This window comes from Apodemus sylvaticus, chromosome 5 (assembly GCF_947179515.1).
Source record: "Apodemus sylvaticus chromosome 5, mApoSyl1.1, whole genome shotgun sequence".
In the NCBI taxonomy this organism is placed as follows: domain Eukaryota; kingdom Metazoa; phylum Chordata; class Mammalia; order Rodentia; family Muridae; genus Apodemus; species Apodemus sylvaticus.
Genome location: NC_067476.1, coordinates 141,802,917 through 141,828,645, shown reverse-complemented (window position 1 = coordinate 141,828,645; position 25,729 = coordinate 141,802,917). Strand labels below are relative to the sequence as shown.

General features: G+C 47.5%; 1 protein-coding gene across 2 annotated transcripts in view; it reads right to left on the bottom strand.

Moving 5' to 3' along the window:
• Cnbd2 (cyclic nucleotide binding domain containing 2) overlaps positions 1-25,729 on the bottom strand; it is a 55,126-nt gene that overhangs the window by 13,335 nt on the left and 16,062 nt on the right. For both annotated transcript variants that reach the window (XM_052184099.1, XM_052184100.1), the window contains exons 3-9: positions 20,914-21,051; positions 17,152-17,205; positions 15,616-15,779; positions 12,594-12,750; positions 12,046-12,197; positions 9,593-9,731; positions 3,516-3,630 (exon numbers count right to left, since the gene is read on the bottom strand). In XM_052184099.1, coding sequence (XP_052040059.1) covers positions 3,516-3,630; positions 9,593-9,731; positions 12,046-12,197; positions 12,594-12,750; positions 15,616-15,779; positions 17,152-17,205; positions 20,914-21,051 — 919 coding nt within the window. The remainder of the gene's footprint in view (positions 1-3,515; positions 3,631-9,592; positions 9,732-12,045; positions 12,198-12,593; positions 12,751-15,615; positions 15,780-17,151; positions 17,206-20,913; positions 21,052-25,729) is intronic.

Genomic DNA, 25,729 nt, shown 5'->3' with positions numbered 1-25,729 from the left:
ACATGCCCTTCCTACCTAAAATAAACAATAATTAAAATAGACTTATTTTAGTGACCATAGATAAAGTTCTGTGGTACAGTGCTTCCCTGGCACACACAAGACCCTGGGTGTGATCCCCATTACCACACACACACACACACACACACACACACACAAACCAAAAACAAAAAAAAACCAAAAACAAAAACAAAAAGAAAGGAAGAAATCAAGGAAGGAAGGAAGGAAGGAAAGGAAAAAACAAAAAGCCATTTTAATACAAAGATACCCAAGAAGTAAACACAAATGGATAGAATGGGAAATAGCAAACTAATAGTAATCAAATTAAATAGTATCAAAAAAAAGGAGATTTTTGAGTAAAGAATGCTACCAGAGACAAAGAAGTTCATTTTAGGCTAAGAATGTAGCTCATGGCAGACCTGCCTGGCCTGTGCAGTTTGGGGTTCAAGGTCTAGCACCTCAAAAACAAAGAGCTCATTTTTCTTGTCTTGAAGAGATCAATTTTGTGTCTCTCTAGGACCGTGAAGTCAATCAACATCAGCCTATGATCAAGAGGGGATGGTGGGGGAGAGGGAGGAGAGGGAGGAGAGGGAGAGAGAAAACTCAGTGGCTGGAGATTTTCTCGGCTCTGAGCTAACAGCTGACAGAGTGGAGCAGAATCAGGAAGGACACAGACCACTTGACTAACGTCACCCCCCCAGCTGACTAACATTCACAGCACGCAGCACCAAATAACAGCATATTCTTTTCAAATGCAAATGGAGCATTTACCAAGATAGATTGCTTTCTGGGCCATAAAACAAGTTTCAACACATTTGAGAGGATTCAAACTGTACCGAATATTTTATCATAGAAATAATAAATAGCAAAGATAGCTGGATGGTCCCCAAAATCTTTGGGAACTGAATAACACCCTCATTAATATTCAGTGGGTCAAGGAAGAAATCAAAAGAGAAATTTAAACGTATTTTGACCATAATAGAAACTTAGCATATCCAAATTTGTTCTGTACATCCTTATATCTGTGGATTAGCCCTGATGTGAGAGCTGACATCCCTTTTGGTCTGCCTGCCACCTTGTAATGATGGTGACAAGTGTCTACCATCATTATTCATTCATCTAGGGAGTGGTGGATGAGTTTTGTATATTCATTTGTTTAATATCCAAATAACACTATGATATAGGGAACGTAATTTACATTTTACAGGATCCAAGGACACGGATGTACAAAGAGACAACCATTTGTCCAGAGTCACACAGGACCCTGCGGTCTGAGCCTCAGCTCTTTTTTGTTTGGTTGGTTGATTTGATTTTTTGAGACAGGGTTTCTCTGTATAGCCCTGGCTGTGCTGAATGAAACTCACTCTGTAGACCAGGCTGGCCTTGAACTCACAGTGATTTGTCTGCCTCTGCTTTCCCCCAGGTTCTGAGATTAAAGGCTTGCGCAGCCGCCGCCGCCACACACACACACACACACAGGGCTCAGTAGGCTCTTAATGGTGATACTGTCTGCTAAGGGGAAACCTAAAGACTTGAAGCGCAAACTGACAGCCACCACTATGTGAGGCAAACCTTGCTCTGTCAAACTCCAAAATTCTCTTTGCCACACCCACATGTACTTTTCTCTCCTGCCCACCCACCCATGTTGGCTTCAGCTGAGATCGCAGAACAACTGGCCACATCCTCCATGTGGTCCTTGGAAAGGCTGGATTATAATCTCAAGGGATTGCCGGAAAGGTCAGAGCTGATACTTGGTGAGATGGGCAACCGCTGAGACACTGAGGATGTCTTTTGAGGGCTGGGGCCTCTTTACTCAAATGTGCATCTCTCTCTCTCTCTCTCTCTCTCTCTCTTTCTCTCTTTCTCTCTCTCTCTCCCTCTCCTTCCCTCTCTCTCTCTCCCTCTCCCCCCCTCTCACACACACACAAACACACACAAATTACACACATACATGTAGAACACACCACACATACCACATACACACATACATGCACACCCTCTCACCCACACCACACACACATCACACATACACACATACATCTCTCCTCTCTCTCTCTCTCTCTCTCTCTCTCTCTCTCTCTCACACACACACACACACACACACACACACACACACAGAGGCTCTTGTGAACAAAACCAACATGACCCCAGAGTCAGGAAGCTACCACCACAGGCAGATCTGGTGCTTTTTTTCTGACACTGATCACGTTCAACAATAGGGAATGGGGTCTGAGCAAGGCTGGAGCCTTTGACGAAGACGAAAGCTCTTGGTTTTCTCTCAGTAGACTGGGCCTGTACTCTGCAGGTCTCCATTCTTAGTTTCTATATGACCCTTAGACAAGAGTCTCGCCTCTCTGAGCCTCACTTTCTGTACCTGTGAAATGGAGCTATAATTGTATCTTATTGAAACTCTGGTGATGGCAATTCTTAGTGGCCAACTTGACTACATCTGGAATTCTCTAAAACCCCAACATGGAGGGGGGCACACTTGTTTTGCTTAATTTGAATTAGGAAGATCCACTTCTAATCCAGATCTTTGAAGTAGGAATACATGCCTTTAATTCAGATCATTAGAGATGGGGAAACCCGCCTTCTGCTGAAGGTCTGCCTAAGGACATGGAAGAAGGAAGCTTTTGCTCTCTCCTGCTTCCTCCTACCTCACTAGCAAGACCATTCCTTCACTGACTTTGAGCCTTCTTCTTTGGGATTCCAGCTGAGACATCCGGCCTTGTTCACAGGCAGCTATTGTTGGGCTAGCTGGCCCACAGCCTGTAAGCCATTCTAATAAATCCCCTTTCTCAATATATAGAGATTCCTTCTATAATTTTGGTTATTCTAGAGAACCCTGGCTAATATACCCTTTATATGAATTACACTGATGTATAAACAGCCAGACTACTGGCTGAATCCCGTGAATGATAGCAGCTACTCATGGCATCTGTATGAACTTAGATGGGCGCCAGGGAACACACAGATAGTCATATCTTAGGACAAACCTGACACCGTTCTCAGGAGCAACAACACGGGAGAGTGTCTATTGACTGTGAGTCAAGATGCCTGCGGTGGCTGCAGGACCTGGGAACATAGCGCTTAAATTTTAGGGAGACAGCCATTTAACAAGCAATTCAGATTCAGTGTGTGACTTGAGTGGGACAGACACGACAGAAGACGAATTCAGCAGACGTGACTAGGATATAGTGAGAGCTGAGGAGATGCTGCTTCAGCATGGGAAGGCTGGAGAAGTCTCTGAATAAAGATGTTTTGTTAAGATGTGAGCAGCAGACAGAGCTGGGGAAAGATGGGTGGGGCGCGTGAGGCAGGAGGCTGCAGCCATAGAAGAACCCAGTGAGGTGAGACGGAAGGGGCAGCCTGGCCAGCAAGCAGGACTCTTCGGTTCTTAGAAAAGAACGATCAAAGCAGAAAAAGATGTTCCCAAGTCCAAACTGGAGCCAACCAGGGGACACACCTTTCCCCAGCCAGCTGTGCTGTCAACTGCCAGATGTGGCCACATGACTTACCATTGTCGTGAACTCTCAGAGGCTTGTGGTCCAACAGCTCCAGTTGCTGCCAGACCCACTTGTAATAGGCACGGCAGTCCCCCAGGGATAGCATTCGCAGGACTTCACAGGTGCCCTGGGCACATCAAGGGACAAGCAAACGGTTAGATCTGACACTCCAGGCTGGTCAAGCTTCGACCTCACCTGACCCCGTTATGTTTGATTTGCTCAGGGCATGTGGTTCAAGGTGTTCTCCTTGATAAAAATGTTATCTCCACATAAAAAAATCAAACACCTACGGCAGCATCAAAACTAAACATCGCACAGACACTGACCAAGGTCACCATCAAGGATGGGATGAGACACTTGGTGGCGCTGTGAGCTGCAGGTTACACATCCTGCTGATACTGTCATTCCCTGACTTCTGCCATCATATTGTAGTTCATTCTAATCTTAGACATGATGACCTGTGCGGCTGGAGCACCGGTGGCTCTTCCAGACAGGCTCCGTCACCAGACAGCGGCCACCAGACAGGCTCAGCCACCAGCAACCACACAGCTGCAGCTCCAGTTCCAAGAGATCGGACGCCCTCTTCTGGCCTCTTCAGACACCAGGCACACACGGTGCACTTACATACATGCAGGCAAAACACCCTTACACATAAACCAAAACCAAAACAAAACGAAAAACAAACAAAAACCCACCTTTTTGAAAAAAAGCAAAAAAAATCACCCAGGTTCCCAAGGAAAGCGAGTACAACCGATGACACTCTGTCACCTTTCAGGTAACTGCAGCAGATGAAAATGTGTATTAACAGAAAAGCAGAAGGAGGAGGAGGGGGACGAGGGGGATGAGGAGGGGAGTAGGGTAGCACACCCTTAATACCAGCACTTAGGAGGCAGAGACAGGCAGATCTCCATGAGTTCAAGGCCAGCCTGGTCTATTTTTATTTATTTTTGGGGGGGATGGTTCGAGACAGGGTCTCTCTGTATAGCCCTGGCTGTCCTGGAACTCACTCTGTAGACCAGGCTGGCCTCGAACTCAGAAATCTGCCAGGGCTACACTGAGAAATTTTGTCTTAAAAGACAAACAAAAAAGAAACCCCAGTTATACTTCAGGCCAAATATTATTCTATGCTATTACTTTTCTTTGTGTGTGTGTACATGTTTGTGTGGGTGCTGTGTTCATGTGTGTGCATGTGTGTGCATGTATAGACCAGAGGATGACATCATGTATCTTCCTCATTCTCCACCTTATTTTTTTTTAGATTTATTTATTTATTTTATGTATGTGAGTACACTGCAGCTGTCCTCAGACACACCAGAAGAGAATAACAGATCTCATTATGGATGGTTGTGAGTCACCATGTGGTTGCTGGGATTTGAACTCAGGACCTGTGGCAGAACAGTCAGTGCTCTTAACCGCTGAGCCATCTCTCCAGGCCCCAGCCACTTTTTTTTTTTTAAGCCAGTGTCTCTTGCTGAACTTGGAGCTCTCAGGTTCATTACATTCCTTGACCAGCGAGCCCAAGGCATCTTCCTGTCTCTGTCTCCTCAACATACAGTTGAGTAAAAAAAAAAAAGCAAAAAAACCAAATGTATGTACTAAAATTATTCCATTTATATGAGGTTCAGAGGCTGCTAAAAGTGCAGGTAGGACTGTGGTAGGACTGGAGAGGTAGCTCAGAGGTTAAGAACACCAGCTGCTTTTCTAGAGGACATGGGTTCAATTGTTGCTCCTGCCTGGCAGCTCACAGCCATTTGTAACTACAGTTCCAGGGGATCAAGCGCCCTCTTCTGGCCTCTATAGGCACTGCACACATGTAAGGCACAGACATACATGCAGGCGAGACACCCTTACACGGTGTAGGGGAGGCCTAGGTCCAGCCCGTGTGTGTTCTCTGGTTGGTGGTTCAGACTCTGAGAGCCCCAAGGGTCCAGGTTAGTTGACTCTGTTGGTCTTCCTGTGGAGTTCCTATCCCCTCCAGGGCCCATAATCTGCTTCTGCCTCCCAATGGTAGGATTACACAAAGCTGCCACCGTACCTGACAGAATCTCACGAGCTCCCAGTTATGGCTGCGGGCTGGGCTGAACGGCGTTAGAAACCCTACTGTGGTGGATGAACACGAACCATGGAAGCTTTTAAAAAGTAATTTTTTAAAGATTTATCTTATTATTTTTTGATTGCACACACGTGTACTTGAGCAGAGGTAGGTGTGTGTATGTATGTGTGTGTGTGAATTCAGTTGTTATCTGAGGCTAGAAGATACCTAGCTGGAGTTACATGTGGCTGGTAGCCTTTGCAAGAATAGTACTTGCTCTTAACAGCTGAACCATCCCCTCTAACACACCTTCTTTAAAATTAAAAAAAAAATTAATATTAAACTCTTATTGAAAGAATTTTTGAGTCAGTGGTCCCATTTTACAGATGAATAATGGAGGTGAGAACAGAATGAAAAACATTCTAGCGGACCTTGGTGGTCCGGTGGGTGGTCCTGTAATCCCAGACTTCCAGGCCTGAGGCAGAGGACAAGAAGCTTAACTTTTGAAGGGCAGGAAGCCAGTCATTTCCATTCCAGCTGTTGCAGCAAAGGTCCTGGGGCTCTTTGTGTCCCATTGGTGGATGCGCCTAATGAGGCAGAGTCTGGGACATGCTGGTTAGCTAGCACTTCCCAGTGATTACTCTGGGCACAGGCTGTGCAAGTGGCTTCCTCTTCCACCGGAGTGTCAGGCATTTGAAATTCAGGCTCTGCTTCGGCAGGTTTCCCCACCCCTCCATGCCTCCACAAATCTGCTACCTACTTAACAGTCCTGAGATAAATTCCCCTTTTTGCACCAAGATAGCCAGCCTCTATCACTTTGGGAGAGCTAGCCCCGGAAGGACACCGCTCCCCCTAGTGGTGCTGATAAGCATTACGCTGGGGAAACTTGCACTTACAGGTTCACCGACACAAATGTTACCCACAAGGCATGCGGCAGGCCCGGTGTGGGGCACAGGAATCCTCAACTCTGCAGAAGGGAAGACCACCTTGGGCTACATACGGACACCCTGTCTCCGAAATAAAACGATGGCGGATGTACAAAAATGTATAATGAATATAAGCTAACTTTTTAAAGGGGCCAGGGGTGGATCTCAGTGCCTGCTCTGTGTAGGGGCCTGGGTTCAGTCCTCGGCATGGCAAAAATAGGGGGTGTCAAGACTACTTGTGCTGAATAAAATGAGCACACTTACTAGAAATTCCACACATCCCACCAGCTGTCAGCCGCTTTTGGAGTTGTGTGAACTCCTCACGGGCCCATCCTCACAGACCAACCAGGTTCTGGCAGATGGAGCTGAATGCACTGTTTCCCAAGCGAGTTTAACAAACATCTCAAAGGCCATCCATTGCTTGACCACTCTTGGCCTCCCGTGAGGCTTCTTACGGTTTTTCTGAGAGGGGCTCGTGCCACAGCCAGGATGTGGAAGCCAGAGGACAGCGCAGGGGTTGGGTCTCAACATTCACCATGTGAATGAATCCCAGGGATTGAACAAGGATCAGCAGGCTTGGTGGCAAGCTTCCTTTACTCACTGAACCATCTTGCTGGCCCCGAGATCCTTTTTCGTATTTATCTTTTTCTTCATAGAACACCATGGCCCCAGGTTACTGAAGGCACTAAACGTCTTAGATTTAGGCAGGAGAACTTTCCAAGCTCAGGAATTCTGGGTTTGTCCCACCCAACTGTTTTAGCCTCCTCCTATCAATCTCCAAAGGATCTGGAAAGATCTGGTTCATTTGTTTTCTCTTCCACACTCTGTCTTGTCTGTCTGTGCCTTTTCCCACTGGGTCTTCAGAACCAAGGAGTGCTTGAAATAGTCCTCATTTAATTAGTATTCATTAAGCATCCAGTCCCGTTCTTTACGTAATCATTCCGTGGGTGGGCGGGGCCTCTGTCATTTCCATTGATGTCTGTGAAGTCACAATGGAATGGAAATGTTTTCTGGAGTCTCCTTCCCAAATCTGTTGTTACATTACAGCTGCAGCTCAGGGGTGGAGGGGAGGGTGTGGGAGCGTTCCTGTCAGTGGTGCTCCCTTTATACTTCCAATTGACAGTGAGCTCGTGGGGGTCTCATTCTCTTCAGGTCACTGCTCATTAGAAAAGGCTTCTTTCTCACTCTCCCTCATCCTGATTTTCCAGTCCCCATTGAGATGAGTTTTTATGTCTTTTCTGGCTCCAAAGACAGGCTCAGGAAGAACTCCTCCCAGAGCTGAGCCAGCGAGGAACAACCTGGTCCCCATCCTGCGGTGACACTGTCTGCTAGAGGACAAGCGGGTTGGTGTCATGCTGTAGACTGCTGCTTACTGATGCTCTCGGTCAATATCTGCGCCCGCCACCCCCCATAACTCAAGGCTTGGACAGGAAGCCAGTGCGCTGTGCGGTTGGTTCCACAAATGAATCTGACCAGTTTGGGGGCGCTGCTCTTGACTGAAGAAGGCCTCTAGAGCTGCTTGCAGGGGTTACAAGAATCCCACAGTTATCCCGTGTCTCCTATGTGACTATCTAAAAATGTGATTATTATTAATAAAGTTATAAAAGTTAAACAAAAGAAAAGTATTGTTCATAAAATGGCTGAAAATGTAACTCAGCTGGGGGCCGCCCACACGAGCCAATTCCAGGGCACGTCAATCTTGTGTGCCTTGGATCTACGGGTCTCATGGTCCTCTCAGCTCCTTCAGGAAGTTCCTTTAAAGCCTGCAGCCTTGCAGCTATCCTTTCCAGTCCTTGGAAACCACTTATGAATATCCTTGCACTTGGCATCGTCAGCTCTGACCACGCTGCAGGTCCAGCGGAAGAGACAGAGAAAATGAGTCTTCCCCATCTTTGCCTCCGTCCATACCCTGGCCCAGCATAAGCTTGGCAAAACTGCACCAGTTATCTTTGGTGACTTGCTGGGTAAGGAACTGGCAGGTCGACCCCAGTCCCAGCTCTCCAGAAGAACTTTGGAGTCAGATAGAGCTGGGTTGAACTTTGCCCCCCTCCCTTCCACTCATGACCGTAGGCAGCCATATTCTTGTGCCCCAGTTTACTCTTCTGTTAGATGAGAACAGGGGCCCTACCAACCTTTGGGAGGTTAGTGGGAGGCCGGAATGAGACCCGAGCTATGAAACAGACTCGCTTAGCTGTGGTTGCAGCTACCCATAGCCTACCGGAGTCAGAATATTAAATGAGAAGCTTTAGAAATACACGGATTGTGGGTCTGAAGTTGTGCGCCTCTCTGAGTACCGCGAGCCTACACCCTGCCACCCTTTCTGTCATGCCTGGGGCACGAGCCAGGACCAGTGTGTTCATGGCATGTGAATCGCCTACCTGCGAGGCACGTAAAATCTCCCAGTTAACAGCTCGACTGTGGAAGTGCCACAGTGCGAATGTCAGGTGACTTTGTTTTACTTAACAGTGGCCCCAAAACACAAAAACTGTGAATTTTTTTTTGTGATATAAATGTTTTCCTTTTTTGTTGTTTTGTTTTGTTTTTTGTTTTTGTTTTGTTTTGATACAGGGTTTCTCTGTGTGGCCCTGGCTGTCCTGGAACTCACTCTGTAGACCAGGTTGGCCTCGAACTCAGAAATCTGCCTGCCTCTGCCTTCCAAGTGCTGGGATTAAAGGCGTGCACCACCACTGCCTGGCATAAATATGTTTTCTATAAATTTCATCTTACACTATTAGCAAAAGGGTTAGGATATGGTACTTCTGTATTTAACAGTTTTATGATTACTTAGTCTCTTACTTTGTCTACATTATGAATCTGAATATAGGGATGTATGCAGCATAGGCTGTAGTCCATAGAGTTAGGTCTTACACTCATTTTCCAACATTTGAAATGGACTCCCATCCCCACCTCCACCAACAGGAGTGCACTGTACCTCCCCACCCACTGAGGCACAGTGACCCACTGAGGCAAGCTCTCTGTGCTTTGTCCCGTAGGCATGAAGCCAGAGCAAGGAAGGTCAGACAAGTACCTGTGCTGCATACACTGCAGAACGGGCTCACACACGTCTGTCTGGCTAGAGGGCTTTAAATCAGGCCTGCTCTTCCCAGCTCTGCTCCCAAATCAGATCTCACCTTGCAGATGAATGTGATAAATGCGGAATTCGTAATGTCTTTAGACACCAGCTGTCCATGTGAGAACTTCTCTATCCTCCCCAAGGCCACCAGCTTCCAGATATTCTCATCAGACCAAGACTGGAACATATCCAACTTCCTGGGGGAGGGGGAAGAGCCCATTAGAACTTGTCACCCAATATTTATCAGAATGTTCCAGAAAGGGGGCCTTGTTCTTTGACCCTTGTGAATATGCCTGGGGTGGAAGATTGCTCCAGGACACATGCAGTCACCTCACCCAGTCTGTGGTCAAAGTCTGGCATTTCTTCAAGGGCTCCTCTTCAGCTGAGGGCCCCTCCCTGTTGCTGCTCAAACTCTGGAGTTGTGCAGTACCTAGATCCTCCCACTCTGATTCTCTGTCCAGGAATCTTCTTCCAAATTCTGTCTCTGCTACTCTCTACAACTCTGGATCTACAAGCTCATCTGTAGACCAGGCTGGCCTTGAACTCAGAAATCCGCCTGCCTCTGCCTCCCAGAGTGCTGGGATTAAAGGTGTGTGCCACCACGGCCCGGCTCAGGTGCGGTTTCTTACTTTGGCACGCTGGCTGCTTGTTGCCAACCAAGGGGTCCTGCCCTGCCTTAGGTCTTGAAGCTTTAACCAATCTCTAGCTGCCTCTGGCCTGTGAGTGTCCAACATTTAGCTCTGAGCCTGGGGAGCAGCGAGATGTCTGGACTCTTTTGGAGTTGTTTAAAGGTCCACTCCAAAGAGGCCATCTCTTCCCCTGACCTCACCGACCTTGAGTCAGAAACTGCCTCTCTCTGGTTGGTGGCTCCACGGGGCTGCTAACAATGACAGATTTCCCTTAGTTCTAACATGTTATGAGCTCAAAACTCAACTGACCCAGGTTGACTGAGCTGGTTAACTCAAGTTGACTGGGCATCATTTCTGAGCATGGCGTAGGAACAGGGTCCATACCCTGACCTCAGAGGGCTGTTGAGAGAGGAGGAAGAGGAAGAGCATCCCGCGAGGAACACCTGCTGTGAACCATGTTCCAGGCCCTCCCCTCTATCACTTCATCCCATCATTACAGCCCGGAAGAGAGTTCTCACCATCCCATCCCATGAAGCAAGAGACTAAAACCCAAGAGATAAAGCCCCACCCCGAGTTGCCTTAGACCTGAGGCTGTGGATTTGGGCTGAGCCCTTGTCCTGGGTTCAGAAACAACTGATACGGTCGCAGCATTGAGCTGAGGCTGGTGAGCGTTCTGCACAGTCAGTGCTAAGCTGCAAACCAGCTAACCCACAGCACCCTGCTAACTAGGCTGTAGCGACCAAGTTCTCCTCCGTGTCCTCTCACTGCCTCTGTGCTGCTGGTTGCAGTTCTCAGAATTTGCTATGGTTCTGGGAGCTGGATGAGTCTCACACTCTTTTTATTTGGCTTTGCTGAGCTCTGATCAAATAAGCTCTACTAATTGTCATTAGTCCATGGAACTTTCCTCTTAGTAGGCCTAGGGGCTGAGGTTTGGTGTGAGACCCTTTCCCCACTGTTTCCATTCCTCTCAGACCCCCTTGCTGCCTTTTCCAGGCTCCACGCTCCCAGTGATGCTACCACCCAGGCCAGACACGGGCTAGACGCCTCCCTCCAGTACAGCTTCATTTAGTCAACATTTGTTTGCTGAGCATTGCATGCGTTTGGTGCTATGACAACAGGAAGATAACAATGGTGGAGAGGCCAGACTGGTCCCTGTTGGCACATTACTGTCAGATATGACATGCAAATTATGAAACAATTACTAAACAATGGGGAGCCATGGTATGGGTGGGGTTTTCAAGGAATACAAGGTACAACAGAATTATAAATGGGGTACCCTGTCTATTCTAAGGTGATTACAGATGGGGTACATTAAGTGGAACAGAACACTGGGACCTTGGTTTAGTTTGTTTTTTTAAAGACAGGTTTTGCTGTGTAGCCGTGGCTGTCCTGGAACTCACTCTATAGACCAGGATATCCTTAAGAGATCACAGGTATCACAGAGATCTGCCTGCCTCTGCCTCCTAAGGGCTGGGCCGAAAGGTGTGTGCTACCACCACCCAGACCTTGTTATTTTTTTGCTTAGACATGGCATGTCATCGTCCTGAACCCTGGTACCCTCATCTACACACTGAGGAAAATCAAAGCAACAGCCTCACAGGATTGAATATGAGACGGGATACAAGGCCAGTGCCAAGGACTTAGCCCCTGCCTGGCCAGCACGCTCAACCTGTGTCAGCTACCCGCAGCTTCTACCACTCCCCAAGGAAGAGATATCAGAGCTGAGCTGTGAAGGCAATACTTGGAGTTTGTCTAGATAGAGAAGCTAGATGGGGACAGGGATTTCCAAGCATCCAAGGCCAATAGCAACCACCAGCACATTTCCAATCGAAGGGCAAGCCAAGTCCGAGGAAAGGGAGGACATCCAATGAGGCGGGCTTACCTAAAAAAATTGTACCGGTACTGGGTTTCCTTCTGAACTTCATCACCCAGCCTATTGGCAAGGAAATCCTCTCTGTCGACCACCAAGAACTCTGTCTCCTCCATGCAGACCACCGTGGCCCTCCTGACTGAGGTACTCAGAAGGCCCATTTCCTGAGGGAAGCAAGGACAAGGGCATGTGTGACTCCACACTCAGCCCTGTGTCCATCCTCCCTGCCTCTGCCTCCCTCTAGAAGTCCCCCTTGGCCCCCTCCAGACTCCCATTCACCCTCCCACCCTTTATCTGTATGTGGGAAAGAGACAACAGGTCGAAACAGGCCAGAGCAGAGGGAGTGGAGAGGCCTCTGTGAAGTCTACAGAATCCCAGCATCTATGAAGGGCAAAAAGGCAGAGACAGGTGGGGAGATGAGCGTAGTTCAACTCATTGACAGGTGACAGGTAGGGAAGGGCCTTGGGGCCCACGTGGGGCCTGGGTAAGAGGTCGGAGCAGGAGTCCTCCCATACCCTAACCCCAAGCCCCGGAAGTGGAGGCCCTTCCCTGAGGCTCACCCCGAAGCAGCCACCCCTGTGCAGCAGTGTTGGGTGAGGGTCCAGGAAAGCACTGCTCCCGTCCTCATCCTCTGTCACGGCTACTGTGCCCAGGTAGATGAAATAAAAGCTATTGCCTCTCTGCCCTTTCTTGACCATGACACGCCGGCGACCAAACCTGGGAAAGGCGGAGGGACAGCTTTTATTTAGAAAGTGTTCCAGACTCGGTGTTGTGTGCTCAGAGCCGTGAGGGCACAACCTTAGAGTAGGAGAGACTTCAGAACAGCCCATCCGGCCTGTCAGGCAGGGCCCTTCACTCACCCTTAGCCAGTCTGCTGCTTCAGTGTGGCTCATTGTTGGTTAAGCTTAGCATCTGTTGAGTGTTTGAGTGACAGTATGTGACCAGAGGTGCCCAGGGCCATGGAGTCATAAACTGAGCAGTGACAGGCACTGGCTTTAAAGCCACACTGGGACCAAATCCTGGTTCTACACTTGGCTGTGTGACTGTAAGGGGGTCATCTCTTTGAAGCTCAGTTTCTCTTGTCTGAACTATAGGTGACATGCTTAGGAGGGACAGAGAAAGGGGCCTGTGGAGGCGCTAGGGGCCAAGCCTGACTGCCCAAGTTTGTTACAAGGGTCCATGGTGGAAGGAGAGAACTCAGTCCCTCAAGTTGCCCCCTGACCTCCATGGAGATGCTGAGCATGCCCTCCCAAATTAAAGATAAGAGAGGAGGGACATCGTCTCTCTAGTAGCTCTGTATGTCACTTAGGACACACATACCCAAGCCTAATGCTAATCGGATTCTTTAACAGTCCTTAAACCCAGACCCCACTGACGATTCCAGATGAAGTCAATCCAATGGATGGAGTTAGAGGAAGAAGGAAGGAAGAAAAAAACAAAAGGAAAAAAAAATGTCGTCAAGGCTGACCCATGAGATAATCTTTCCCTCTGGAGTCAGGCTGAAGGGGCCATTAGAAGCTGTGGCAACCATTTTAGCACAATGGGGAGGGAGACTGGGTCTGGGGGCCTTGGGCCTGGCATCTCAGCTGAGAGTCTAAGGTAAGAAGATCTCCAGTCTCAGGCTTGCCTGGGCTACAGGGTGAGTTTGAGGCTAGCCAGAAAAACTTAGTAAGACCTTATCTCAAAACAACAACAACAAAATGTGAAAAGGGACGGGGTGTGTGTGTGTGTGTGTGTGTGTGTGTGTGTGTGTGCGTTCCAGACACAGAGTGAGTACAAGAAAGAGAGAAGGAATGTAAGAGAGCAAGAGGCCTGCGCTGAACCCCAATACTAGGAGACAGACTGACTGCTCACACTGACCCTCTCGCTCTGGCTGAGACTGACTTTCAGATGACCTTCAAGACCCTCCCTGGGGATGGGTTTTCTATATAGCTAAAGGCCTCTGTCTAAAATGCTAATTCCTGGTCCCAGGGATGGCTAACAATTAGCAGGGGGCTTTAAGGATCATCTCTTTGCCCACTCTGCCCCCAAATCTCTCCATCTGAAATACAGTCAACACTGGCATTATTTCACCAAAGAAAACTGCAAAGCTCAAAAAGTTAAGTGGCTAGCTCAGAGTCCCGCTGGGACAGATGGGGCTTTAGCTGCTTGCTCCATGACTTTCTTTTTCCTCTGGGACACTCGGACACCGAGCTGCCAGCCTGCTTTTCTTTCCTCCTCTCTTCTGCCCTACTCCACCCCCCCCCATTGTTCTTTTGATGTGGAATCTTTACAGAAAAGAGTAAACTGCTCTTCTCCCCTGGATGTGAATGAAGCAGATAGTTCTCTCTGCTGGAATGTCCTGGTCTATGCATCTGTAGTTAAATCCACCTACTCTTTAAGTTAATTTTATAATTATTGCATTAGTGTGTGTTTGTGTGGAGGCCAGAGGATAGCTCACATGAGCTGCCTCTCCTTCACCTTGTGGGTCCAAGGGATTGAACTCAGTTGGTCAGACCTGGAGTAAGCACCTTAGACACTAAGCCAAGCACCTTAGACACTAAGCCAAGCACTTTAGACACTAAGTCAAGCACTTTGGACGCTAAGCCTTCTAATGCTGTCTTCTCTGTAAGGCTGATGACCAAGCAAGCCATCTTGCCCAAGGAATATCCTGCCCTTGTCATAAGGGATCATGCATCAGTCAAAAGGAGTCTAGATTTACAGACAGTAGTACACGTGGCCCCTAGGATCACCAAAGTGCAAACCTACAGTGACTTTAGACCCTGGATCTAACCTCAATCTCCTATGGTGCCCCCAAGAAGCCACTGTGATGGTTTCTCATGCCATAGTTCCATAAAACCTCCATGACTTCTCCAGGATAAGATATTTACATGATATTGTATGCTATGAGCCCTTTAACAGATTGGTAAAGAGTAATGTTTTAAATACATAAAAGTCCAGCAGAGCCGGGTGGTGGTGGTGCACGCCTGTAATACCAGCACTCTGGGAGTCAGAGGCAGGCAGATTTCTGAGTTCAAGGCCAGCCTGGTCTACAGAGTGAGTTCCAGGACAGCCAGGGCTACACAGAGAAACTCTGTCTTGGGGAAAAAAAAAAGTCCAGCAGAATCAATATTTGGGGGGGGTGGGTTACCAGATGGTTCAGTGGGCAAAGGCATATGTCACCAAGTTCGGTATCAGAAACACATGTGGGAGTAGGGAAATGACTTCTGTACATCTATACATTGTCCTCTGACCTCCACGAATAATTAATTAATTAATTAATTAATCTAAGCTAGGTTTATTTGTACATGCCTTTAACCCCAGCATTCGGGAGGCTGAGATGCTGGTCTACAGAGTGAATTCTAGGACAACCAGGGCTACACAGAGAAATACTTGAAAAATATGTGAACTAGACTAGATCAGATCAGAGCCCGTCTGGTCATTTCAGATTCCAGGACTGTAATCTGAGGACTCAGTAAGTGACTACGCTGTGCTGCTGCCCTTACAGGGAGCACTCAGGTGATCTGCTGGTCTTTCTCCTCTGGGGTCCTCTTGTATAGCTCCGCCCAAGTCTAGGAGCCACGGGCTGTTCCCCTCACTGACCTTTCAAAGCGCATGACCTTGGCCAGGAGCAGCTGTAGAGACTCGGTATAGTTGCGGTAGCAATCTAGAGCCTGAAGAATATTGCAGAGGTCTTGGATCTCCTGGTTTGTCCTCCAGGATGGCTTCTTTTGTGTGATAGAAATGGCCCTTGGAGGGAAGTGACCCTGGGAAGACAAGGCCAGAGTATTCTAGTAGGCGACTCTCCATATTGTTGCTTGCACGCTTGCCCAAGCTACACACTGGAGTAGCTGATGCAGACTAAGGGTTGTGTGCCAACAGTCAGAGTGAGCATCTTACACACCCATCTCACAACACTTTCATCCAGCCCAAGAATCATCCCCATATGGATGAAAGAACTCAGAAAATAGTCCTGGCACCTGCCCAAGCTGGGTATGGGGCCATCTTGCACCAGAATCTCTTTATCCACCACAAACAGGTACACTGTAATGGGGCAGAGTGGGGGAACTGTCCTTGTGTGGACTAGCATGCGAGTCTGTGTAGGGACCAGTCAGGCCAGACTCATTTGTCTGCCACTGTCTACAGGCTGTGTCAGCCACTGCGGACGTTCCTTCTGAAGCCCTCTTGCTTTTCCCAACTCCTGTGCACAGAACATCCCTCAGTTCTAGAATTCTCTGGTGCTTAGACAAGTCCCTGGTTTCTCCTGGGTGAATCAGGGTAAAATTCTGCCAGCCCTTTCATGTCTAACATTAGGCGTCAGCTGCTCTGAAGAATTCAAAAGACTTCCTCGCTAAGCTTCACTATTGAGGGGATGGAGAGATCAGGTTGTATCCCGGAGAGCAGTGTGAGAGGATCCACGCCCCCAAGGGGTAGGGTGGAACAATGGAATGGGCCCAGCAGTTGTTAGTAACAATTACAAAGTTCTGTTCTCCCTCTTTCCTCAGAGAAGAGTCCAAATGTGTTGGACCAGGGTCATGTCAGGTCTGAGAGAGTGAGACTGTGACTGATTCCTATAAATAGACAGGTCCCTTTAACTTTAAAATTGGATATTAAATCAGAATTTAATATCCAGGGTTTGGTGGTCAGACAAGAGGAAGGTAATAATGGTGTTAGAGTTGAGAGACTGCGCACATCACACAAGCCGAAAGACCCTTACAGATAGAAAGCCCTTCTCTTGTTAGAGAAGCTTAAAGAACATCCAATATAGGGGGCCATGTATGCCGGCATCCCTCAGAGAGTTCAGGGCCAAACCAGAATTCACCAACAGGCCGAGGGGTTTCCCTCCATCTGGCTGGCCATCCCGTGTCCTCTGGTTTGCTTTCTGCTGTTTTCCCATAAGTCCAAGCCCAGAAACACTCCCAGACCGGCTCTTCTCAGTGAAACAGTGGTAACAGTTGATATGCCGAGGACAGGGGACAGGGTCACTGTGATTAGAACTGAGTGACCACTTCAGAGGGCCACCGGTGCAGGCAGAATCTGAACTAAAACCAGCCATGTCCGGTGCTTCTTCAGGCTGAAGCAGACAGAAGAGCAGACCCGCCCTGAGCCCACAGAGGGAAAAGGTGGAGCTCCACACACCTCCTCCGCAGCAAAGTCCTGGGTATCAAACGAAATGCGGCCTTGCTTCTTTTTCTGAAAGAAAGGACGCGGAGAAGGCAAAGTCAGTAAAAGCGTCCCTGGAGCTCTACATGGGAAGGAAGCCCTTCTATCGGACCCAGGCCGCTCTGGTGACCGGCAAACCCTGGCGGACCTCCAGCTAGCAGTTTTGTTATCACCTCTGCTCAAAAGCCCCAACTCTGCCTGGTGTTAGCATCAACAACAACTGTGAAGGCGGAGGCACGCAGCAGAGGGAAGGAAACGGCAGCAGGTAAAGAATAATAGGGGAGAAATGGAAGAGGAGAAAGAAGTAGACAGAAGGACAGTGCGGAGGCGGAGAGAGGCGGGACCAAGGGAGGCGGGGGAAGCGGAGCTTTGTTAAGTTTCTATAGCAAGTCACACATGGCACATTCGTTCTTGCTCCACTTCGTCAACAGAACAAAACTGGTTTTATCAAGTCCCATACAACGGTTGGCTGGCACAGTCGTGTCCACTGCAAAGAGCAAGAGTCATAAGCCAACCCAGCTGTTGGGCAGAGTTCCCACAAAGCTGAGCCAGACGCTGCCATCTCTGTCCTCCTGTCTCTCACGGTTGGCTTTTTGGCCTCTGCGTGTTGCATTCTTGGGGACTTTCTGTAATATTTTATGTATGTCCCAAGAAAATTGTGCCCGGGTCTTTCTAGGAAAGGTCTTACACCTACTTAAACTTCTGCTTCTAACTTTATCTGGCCCTATTTGGAAGTTTATGCCCTGGAAATATTTTGTTTTCTGTTTTCTGTTTTTTGTTTTTTGTTTTTCCAAGACAGGGTTTCTCTGTGTAGTCCTGGCTGTCCTGGAACTCACTCTGTAGACCAGGCTGGCCTAGAACTCAGAAATCCACCTGCCTCTGCCTCCCAGAGTGCTAGGATTAAAGGCGTGCGCTACCACCACCCAGCTTGCCCTGGAGATCTTTAGGCACAGATAAGCACTAATAATCTGGGAACTCCTAAATGAGACATTACTCCAGAAATCTTGTCTGCCCCAAAACAAACTCAAACAGGATAATTGGTGTAGGGTAAACAGAAATAACTGACAAACTCTGACCAGCCAGGAGACTAGGTTACAGATTTATATTACTCTTAGGGCTCCCTGAATATGTAGTTAAAAAATAGGGGGTCACAGGCTGGAGAGATGACTCAGTGGTTAAGACCTGAGTTCAAATCCCAGCAACCACATGGTGGCTCACAACCATTCGTAACAAGATCTGACTCCCTCTTCTGGAGTGTCTGAAGACAGCTACAGTGTACTTACATATAATAAATAAATAAATCTTTAAAAAAAGATGGGGGGGGGGGTCATACAGGGTACATCCCTGGAGGAATGGAACTCAGGAAACAAAATAAATTCACTAAAATAAACTTTCTCTACTTTATAGCATAGAGGATGAAACCAGAGAGTAAAAGAAATTGGGTATTAAGATTTGCTATTCATAAAAAGACCTGTCAGATATTTTCTGTTTGTCTGGAGTACTTTAAAAATGCAAATTCTGCCAGCCTAAAAGTCAGGCTGTTCATATGATAAATGTGTTTGCTTTGGAGGAGATATTCTTTAGATTCTTTAAATTGGAGTTATAGGGCTGATGAGACAGTAAATCTTCCACCCCCAAAATGCCCACACAAAGAATTCAAAACTCAATTGATATTGATACAAGCTGCACACCTGGATTGGACAAATGTATCCTACATTATTCTATTGCCATTCTGTGACATCCATAGCTACCTGTGGTTATTCCAGGCCATGTAGAACTGGTTCATCTTCTTCCTCCACTTTCTCTCCGCCCCTTCTCTGTCCATCTCTCTTTCTCCCTGTCCCCACTCTCAAACTTTCAGACCCGCCTTCCTTTTCCACTGCCCGATCACAGGCTCTAGCCTGATCTGACTAAGATTTCACCTGACCTCACCTGCTGTGCAGACAGCAATCCACATTTCCCCAGCTCAGTATGCAGACCAGCCATGACCATCTTCTTCTTGGGCCACGAGTGATTAGACCCAAGCATCTAACATTTTATTCTAAGAAATTTCCCAGAATGATTTCTAAAGGACAGAGGCTGAAGAGAGGGCTAGGGGTTTAGAGCCAGCGGCAGCCAGTCTTGACAGGCAAGCCACAGGGGACAGATGGCACTGGAGTGCGAGAGGTGGGGAAACTAGGCAGACCACTGTAACTTGCAGCTCCCAATGGGGGAGGGGAGACCATGTTGCCAGCACTTAGCTAGCTTTAGCATGGATTGTTTTTTAATAACTACACGCTACAGGGAAATACTTACCCTGGGCTGGGGTGGAGACAGAGTACCAATGAAGATATCTCTGGGGAACTGGAACAGACTGGCAGAATGGGGACTGCAGTGGTTGGAATGAGGACGCCTCCCCCCTCCCCCAGACTCATATATTTGAATACTTGCTCCCCAATGGGTGGAACTGTTTGGGAAGGATTAGGAGGTGTGGCCTCGCTAGAGGAGGTGTGTCCCTGGGGACAGGCTTTGAGGTCCTGAGATTCAGAAAGACTCCTGAGATTTCCAGGGCTCTGTCTCTGCTTCCTATTTGAGGATCAGAGATGAGCTCTCAGCTTCTGCTCCAGCACTGCACCTGCCTGCCTGATGCAGTGCTCACAGCCATGACGGTCATAAGGTCTAAGCTAAGCCTCAAATAAATTCTTCTATAAGTTGCCTTGGTCATTGTATCTTATCACAACAGTAAAAATACAAGACAGTGAACAACCAATCACTATTTCTTTTTTTTTTGACTTATTTATTTTATTTATTATATGTGAGCACATTGTAGCTGCCTTCAGACACTCCAGAGAGAGGTCAGATCTTGTTACAGATGGTTGTGAGCCACCATGTGGTTGCTGGGATTTGAACTCATGACCGTTGGAAGAGCAGTCGGTGCTCTTAACTGCTGAGCCATCTCTCTCCAGCCCCCCAATCACTATTTCTAAGACAAAAAGTGCTCATGGTTTACTGTTGAGATAAGATATTTTAAGGGCCAGGCAATGGTGGTACATGCCTTTAGTCCCAGCACTTGGAAGGCAGAAGCAGGCAGATTTCTGAGTTCGAGGCCAGCCTGGTCTACAGAGTGAGTTCCAGGACCGCCAGAGCTACACAAAGAAATTCCTGTCTCAAAGGAAAAAAAAAAGATATTTTAAGCTGGGACCTTCTTTATCATGAAAATGGGGTCTTCACAGCCAACAGGGCCCTGAAAATGTTCCCCTTCTTTTAGTGAAGATAGAAAAAATATGGAGCATGCATACAATTTTAAGACACTCAGAAAAATCCTGGTTCTGTTGTGGCCCCAACTCCTTCAGGCTGTTGTGATTACAGTTGGAAAGTGTACCGTGCCTACCTCACTGCCGGCGTTTCGGCCCACATGGACAGACGTGTAAGCAGAATACTTCTGGCTTTTGCTTCCTTGAGAAGAAGGGAGAGAAGGAAGAAGAGGAGGAGGAACAGCAAACTCTGGAAAGAACATCTGGACAGGAGCTCCCATTTTCTCCCCTACTCTGTTCTGCCCTGCTACTGTTCCGCACCAGAGACCTGCCCCAGGCAGCACTGCCAGGACAGGCCATGAAAGGCTGTCGTCTAATTCAGGGTCCATTCTTAAGAAGCCTACTTGCTTGGTGATGTCCCCTTTGACCCAACGTGAGGAGTGGGGGGGGGGTGGTGTACTGCACCCGTTGGATCACCGCACCCTTGCTTAGCAGGGTGACTTACATCCCAGAAGGAGAAGACGGGATGTTTCTTGTGGACAGGTTCAATGATCTGATATTCCCGGAATCCCCTGAGGCCTTGACGGAACATCTTACACACGCGATTCATCATGATGATGTTCACGATGAGCTGGTACAGTCCCTGGAAGCAGAGTGAACCAGGTCAGTGGAAGCCATTGGCCCTCAGGTCAGGCAGCTCTAAACAGGGTAGAGCCAGGCAGGATGAGATGCAGTGCTGTGTTAGAACAGTGCTCACACAGGGGAGGGTTGTGGCACTGGTTCGGGGTACTGGGGGTTGAGCTTAGTACCTTGAACATGGCTGGGAGCCAATTGCTAAACAATTACACTGATTTTTTTTTTTTGTGGAAAAAAAATGAGTAACTCTGCATGCATGCATGCGTGTGAGTGTGATTCCCCCCCATCCCCGCAGCCCCAAGAGAGTGTGCATGTGCAGAGGTGAGTCAGGTGGATCTGAAGGGAAAATGGGGAAAAAAAAAAGAAAAGATCCATTACTGTTTTGAAGATGGAGGAAAAAGTCACAAAAGAAATGTGAATGTCTGGGAAAGCAGAGACAGACAGACATGGATTCTGTAGGCTGACTGAGCGTTGTCTCCAGGCTTGTGACGTTTATCTATGTATTGGTGTGGTGAGTGCCCGCTCGTTTACTGGTTACATTTATGGCCTCTCAGGAGCTAGGTAAGGACTCCTCCACGGAGCTCTGTTCCCAACTTCTGACACCATAATTTGAGTCCAAGGAGACCTCTACTGTAATGTAAACTAATATAGCTGCATTATTTAAAGCCATTAAAGGAGAGTGATTTGGGGCTGTCACTATGACAGCTCAGTGAGACACTTGATGACAAACTCAAAGACTTGAATTTAAGACCTGGGCCCCACAGGGTGAAAGGAGACTTGTCCTCTGAGCTCCTTGTGGGCAACAAGGCGTGCACACATAGGAACGTATACACACAAATAAATATAAGTAGATGAATCTAAATGTTAAACCGTGGCAGTGTGTGGTGGTGTTACATCAACAGTAGGAAGGGAAGCTCATATCTAACCTAAATGGCACCACCTGTCCTTTCTCTGGGGATGTGGAATTGGACGGAGGACCAACAGGCCATCCATCCCAAACTGAATTTGGGTGTCAGGGCAGACATCTACTAGCCAAGCAAATATGTAGGATAGTGAAGAGAATCCAGAATTTAACAATCTAAAAGTCAAGTAAGACTTTCATGTCTTCAAAAAGTCAATCTCTTGAGGAAAAAAAAAAGGAATGGGGGATATTTTAGGATTCTAAAATTTGGAAGAAAAATTTAAGGGACATTTATTGAGCCTTTGAATCCATGATGGCAAACTACAAAAGGCCTGGAGAGACACTCAGGAAAGGCTGAGACACACACAAGCCTGAGGCTTAACCTCTAGCACCATAAAAATCCAGGCATGTGCCAGTGATACCAGCAGAGAGGAAGGTAGATGGTAGATCCTGGGTCTCCCTGGCCAGGCAACTTGGCACATTCCAGGTCAAAGTCTGTCACACACACACACACACACACACACACACACACATACATGAACACTGCTTCAGGAACAATACCTTAGGTTGACCTCTGCACACATCCACAAAAATGCACCCATTCCAACATTTTTTTTTAAGAATGGATCTCACTATATAGACCCAACTGTCCTAGAACTTGCTATGCAGATCAGGTTGATCTTCAACTTATAGAGATCTTCTCATGCTACTTCCCAAATACTAGGATTAAAGGCACACAATACCACACCTAGCCTATACGGCATACTTTACATTTTTTTTACTTATTTTATGCCTATGGGCTTTTTCCTGAATGTTGTATATGTGCCTGGCGCTTACAGAAGCCAGAAGTCAGTCTATGACTCCCCTGAGACAGGAATTCCAGATGGTTGTGATCCCAAAAAACCCAAAAAAACCCAAAAAAACCCAAAAAAACCCAAAAAACAAAACAAAACAAAACAAAGACCGGGCGGTGGTGGCGCACGTCTGTAATCCTAGCACTCTGGGAGGCAGAGGCAGGCAGATTTCTGAGTTCAAAGCCATCCTGGTCTACAGAGTGAGTTCCAGGATAGCCAGGAATATACAGAGAAACCCTGTCTTGAAAAAAACCAAATTCCAAAAATCAAAAAAAAAAAAAAAATCCAGATGGTTGTGAGCTCTCCTGTAGGTGCTCAGAATCTTCTAGAAGAGTAGCCAGTTCTCTTAACCATTGAGCTACCTTTCCACCCCACTCACCCCCTCCACATACACACTTGACACAGGAGGATAAGGAGTTCAAGGTCATGTTCCACTACACAGTGAGTTCCAGGCCAGCCTATCTCAAAAATAAAAATAAACAGTAATAACAACTATAAGAAGCATTTTAAGAGACAAAGAAAATAAGACTAGAGTGTACATGATTTTAGTAAATTTAACATTTTCTTCCTTTGTTTTTTTCTAAACAGGGTTTCATGTAGCCCAGGCTGGACCTTGAACTTCCAATCCTCCTATCTCCATCTCCTGAGTGCTTGAATTACAGTGTGCCACTAAAAAGTCCTAGTTTATGTGGCTCCAGGGTCTTATGCATGATAGACAAGTGCCCTATTCACTGAGTACACGTGAACATTTTCTTTTTTTAGTTTTTTCGAGACAGGGTTTCTCTGTGTAGCCCTGGCTGTCCAGGGACTCACTCTGTAGACCAGGCTGGCCTCAAACTCAGAAATCTGCCTGCCTCTGCCTCCCAAGTGCTGGGATTACAGGTGTGCAGCACCACTGCCCTGCACGTTTTTTTACTATTATAATGGTACTTCTTAAAACAGAGTTTCTGTGTAGCCCTGGCTGTCCTGGAACTTGCTCTATAGACCAGGTTGGCTTCGATTTGCTTGCCTCTCCCTCCTGAATTTCAAGATTAAAGGTATGCACCACCATCACACAGCTAATGTCTTTATTTTTAACTTTCATAAAAATATGCAATCTATGAGCCAGTCGGTTGGATCAGCAGGTAGACTGTGCTTGGCCGGGAAGCCTGGTGACCGGAATCCAATTCTGGGAACTCACAAAGGTCTGAGGAGGCGAAACTCCACAAACTTGTCCTCTGATCCCCACACCACCACATGACCTGAACCCTTCCCCCTCCATATCACATACACTCACATACATGTGCACATAGATACAATGGCAACGGTTTAATATTTTAATATTTTATTTATTAATAATAATAATTATTATTAATATTAATATTTTATTAGCCGGGCAGTGGTGGTGCACACCTTTAATCCCAGCACTTGGGAGGCAGAGACAGGTGGATTTCTGAGTTCAAGGCCAGTCTGGTCTACAGAGTGAGTTCCAGGACAACCAGGGCTACACAAAGAAACCCTGTCTGGGGGGTTGGGGGGGGGGAGCCAATGTGGAGGCTAGAGAAACAGTTCAGAGGTTAAGAGCACTGGCTGCTCTTCCAGAGGACCAAGGTTGAGTCCCAGCACCCACATGGCAGCTCGCAGTAAGCAACTCCAGTTCTAGTGTCTCTGATTCTCTCACAGAGACATGCAGGCAACACAGCAGTGTACATAAAAATAAAAATAAAAAAAATCTAAACAAAAAAAGCCAGTGGGGCCCAGCAGTGGTGGCGCATGCATTTAACCCCAGCACTTGGGAGGCAGAGGCAGGCAGATTTCTGAGTTCGAGGCCAGCCTGGTCTAAAGAGTGAATTCCAGGACAGCCAGGGCTACACAGAGAAACCCTGTCTTGAAAAACCAAACCAAACTAAAACAAAATAAAGCAAAACAAACAAACAAACAAACAAAAAACCCAAAAAGGCGATTTTTTTTTAAACTATGCAATTTGCTTTCAAATAATTTAGTCAACACATACAGGAGTTTGGGGATGTCTCAGTGTTTGAAGCCTGAGCCCTAGGTTCACTGCCTAAAACTAATCATTTCATGTGTGATGATTCGAGTTTTCCTTTGAATAACCTGTTTATATTCTTTATTTTATTATGGAACTACTCGTTTTTGTTTTTTCATAATTCTGAGGTAAAAACAATCTCAGTGGTGGTGCACGCCTTTAATCTCAGCACTCAGGAGGCAGCCTGATCTCTGGGTTCAAGGCCAGCCTGGTCTACAGAGTAAATTCCAGGACAGCCAGGCTACACAGAGAAACCCTGTCTCAAAAAACAAAAAAAAGAGTGAGGGAGGGAAGGAAGGGGGAAGAAAGATGTGTCAGCCCAGGAAACACACAGCAATGCGGGGGGAGACGGTATCCCAACGGAAGGGCATCCTGAGACCCCAGAGCTCCCCACAGGGCTCTGAGAGCAAGAAGTCTCTGCAGCTTCGGGGAGGGTATCCCCAGCTGAGTTGAGCAGCTCCGGGCCTCAGCTTCGCTCTGCTTCCTCTTCCTGCTCCTCCTCATTGCTTCCTGTCTTCCTAAGGCAGTCACAGCAGCACAAGTCTTTTAGAAGAGATTGACTGGAGGGTCCAGGGAGACCCAGGAGGGGGAACCCAGGAGTGACTGACTGCTCCTGGGAGGGAGCAAACAGCTGGGAACTGGACAAAGTGCAGTGCTTACATGGAGGGTTTTTTTGGGGGGGGGGGGTGGGTGAGGGTGGGGGTGGAGCTTTCTAGGGTGGAGATTTCCTGGGTGAGAACTGGTGGTATTTCAAATCCTGAGCTTGGGGGAGCTCAGGGATTGGTGCGATTTCCTGTTCAGGGATTGGTGGATTTTCATGTTCGATTCCTATGCTTTGTTCAGACTTTTTACCTAAAATCAGCATAATCCGGGGAGGGTCCTGTTGAGGGGCTGGCGATGATCT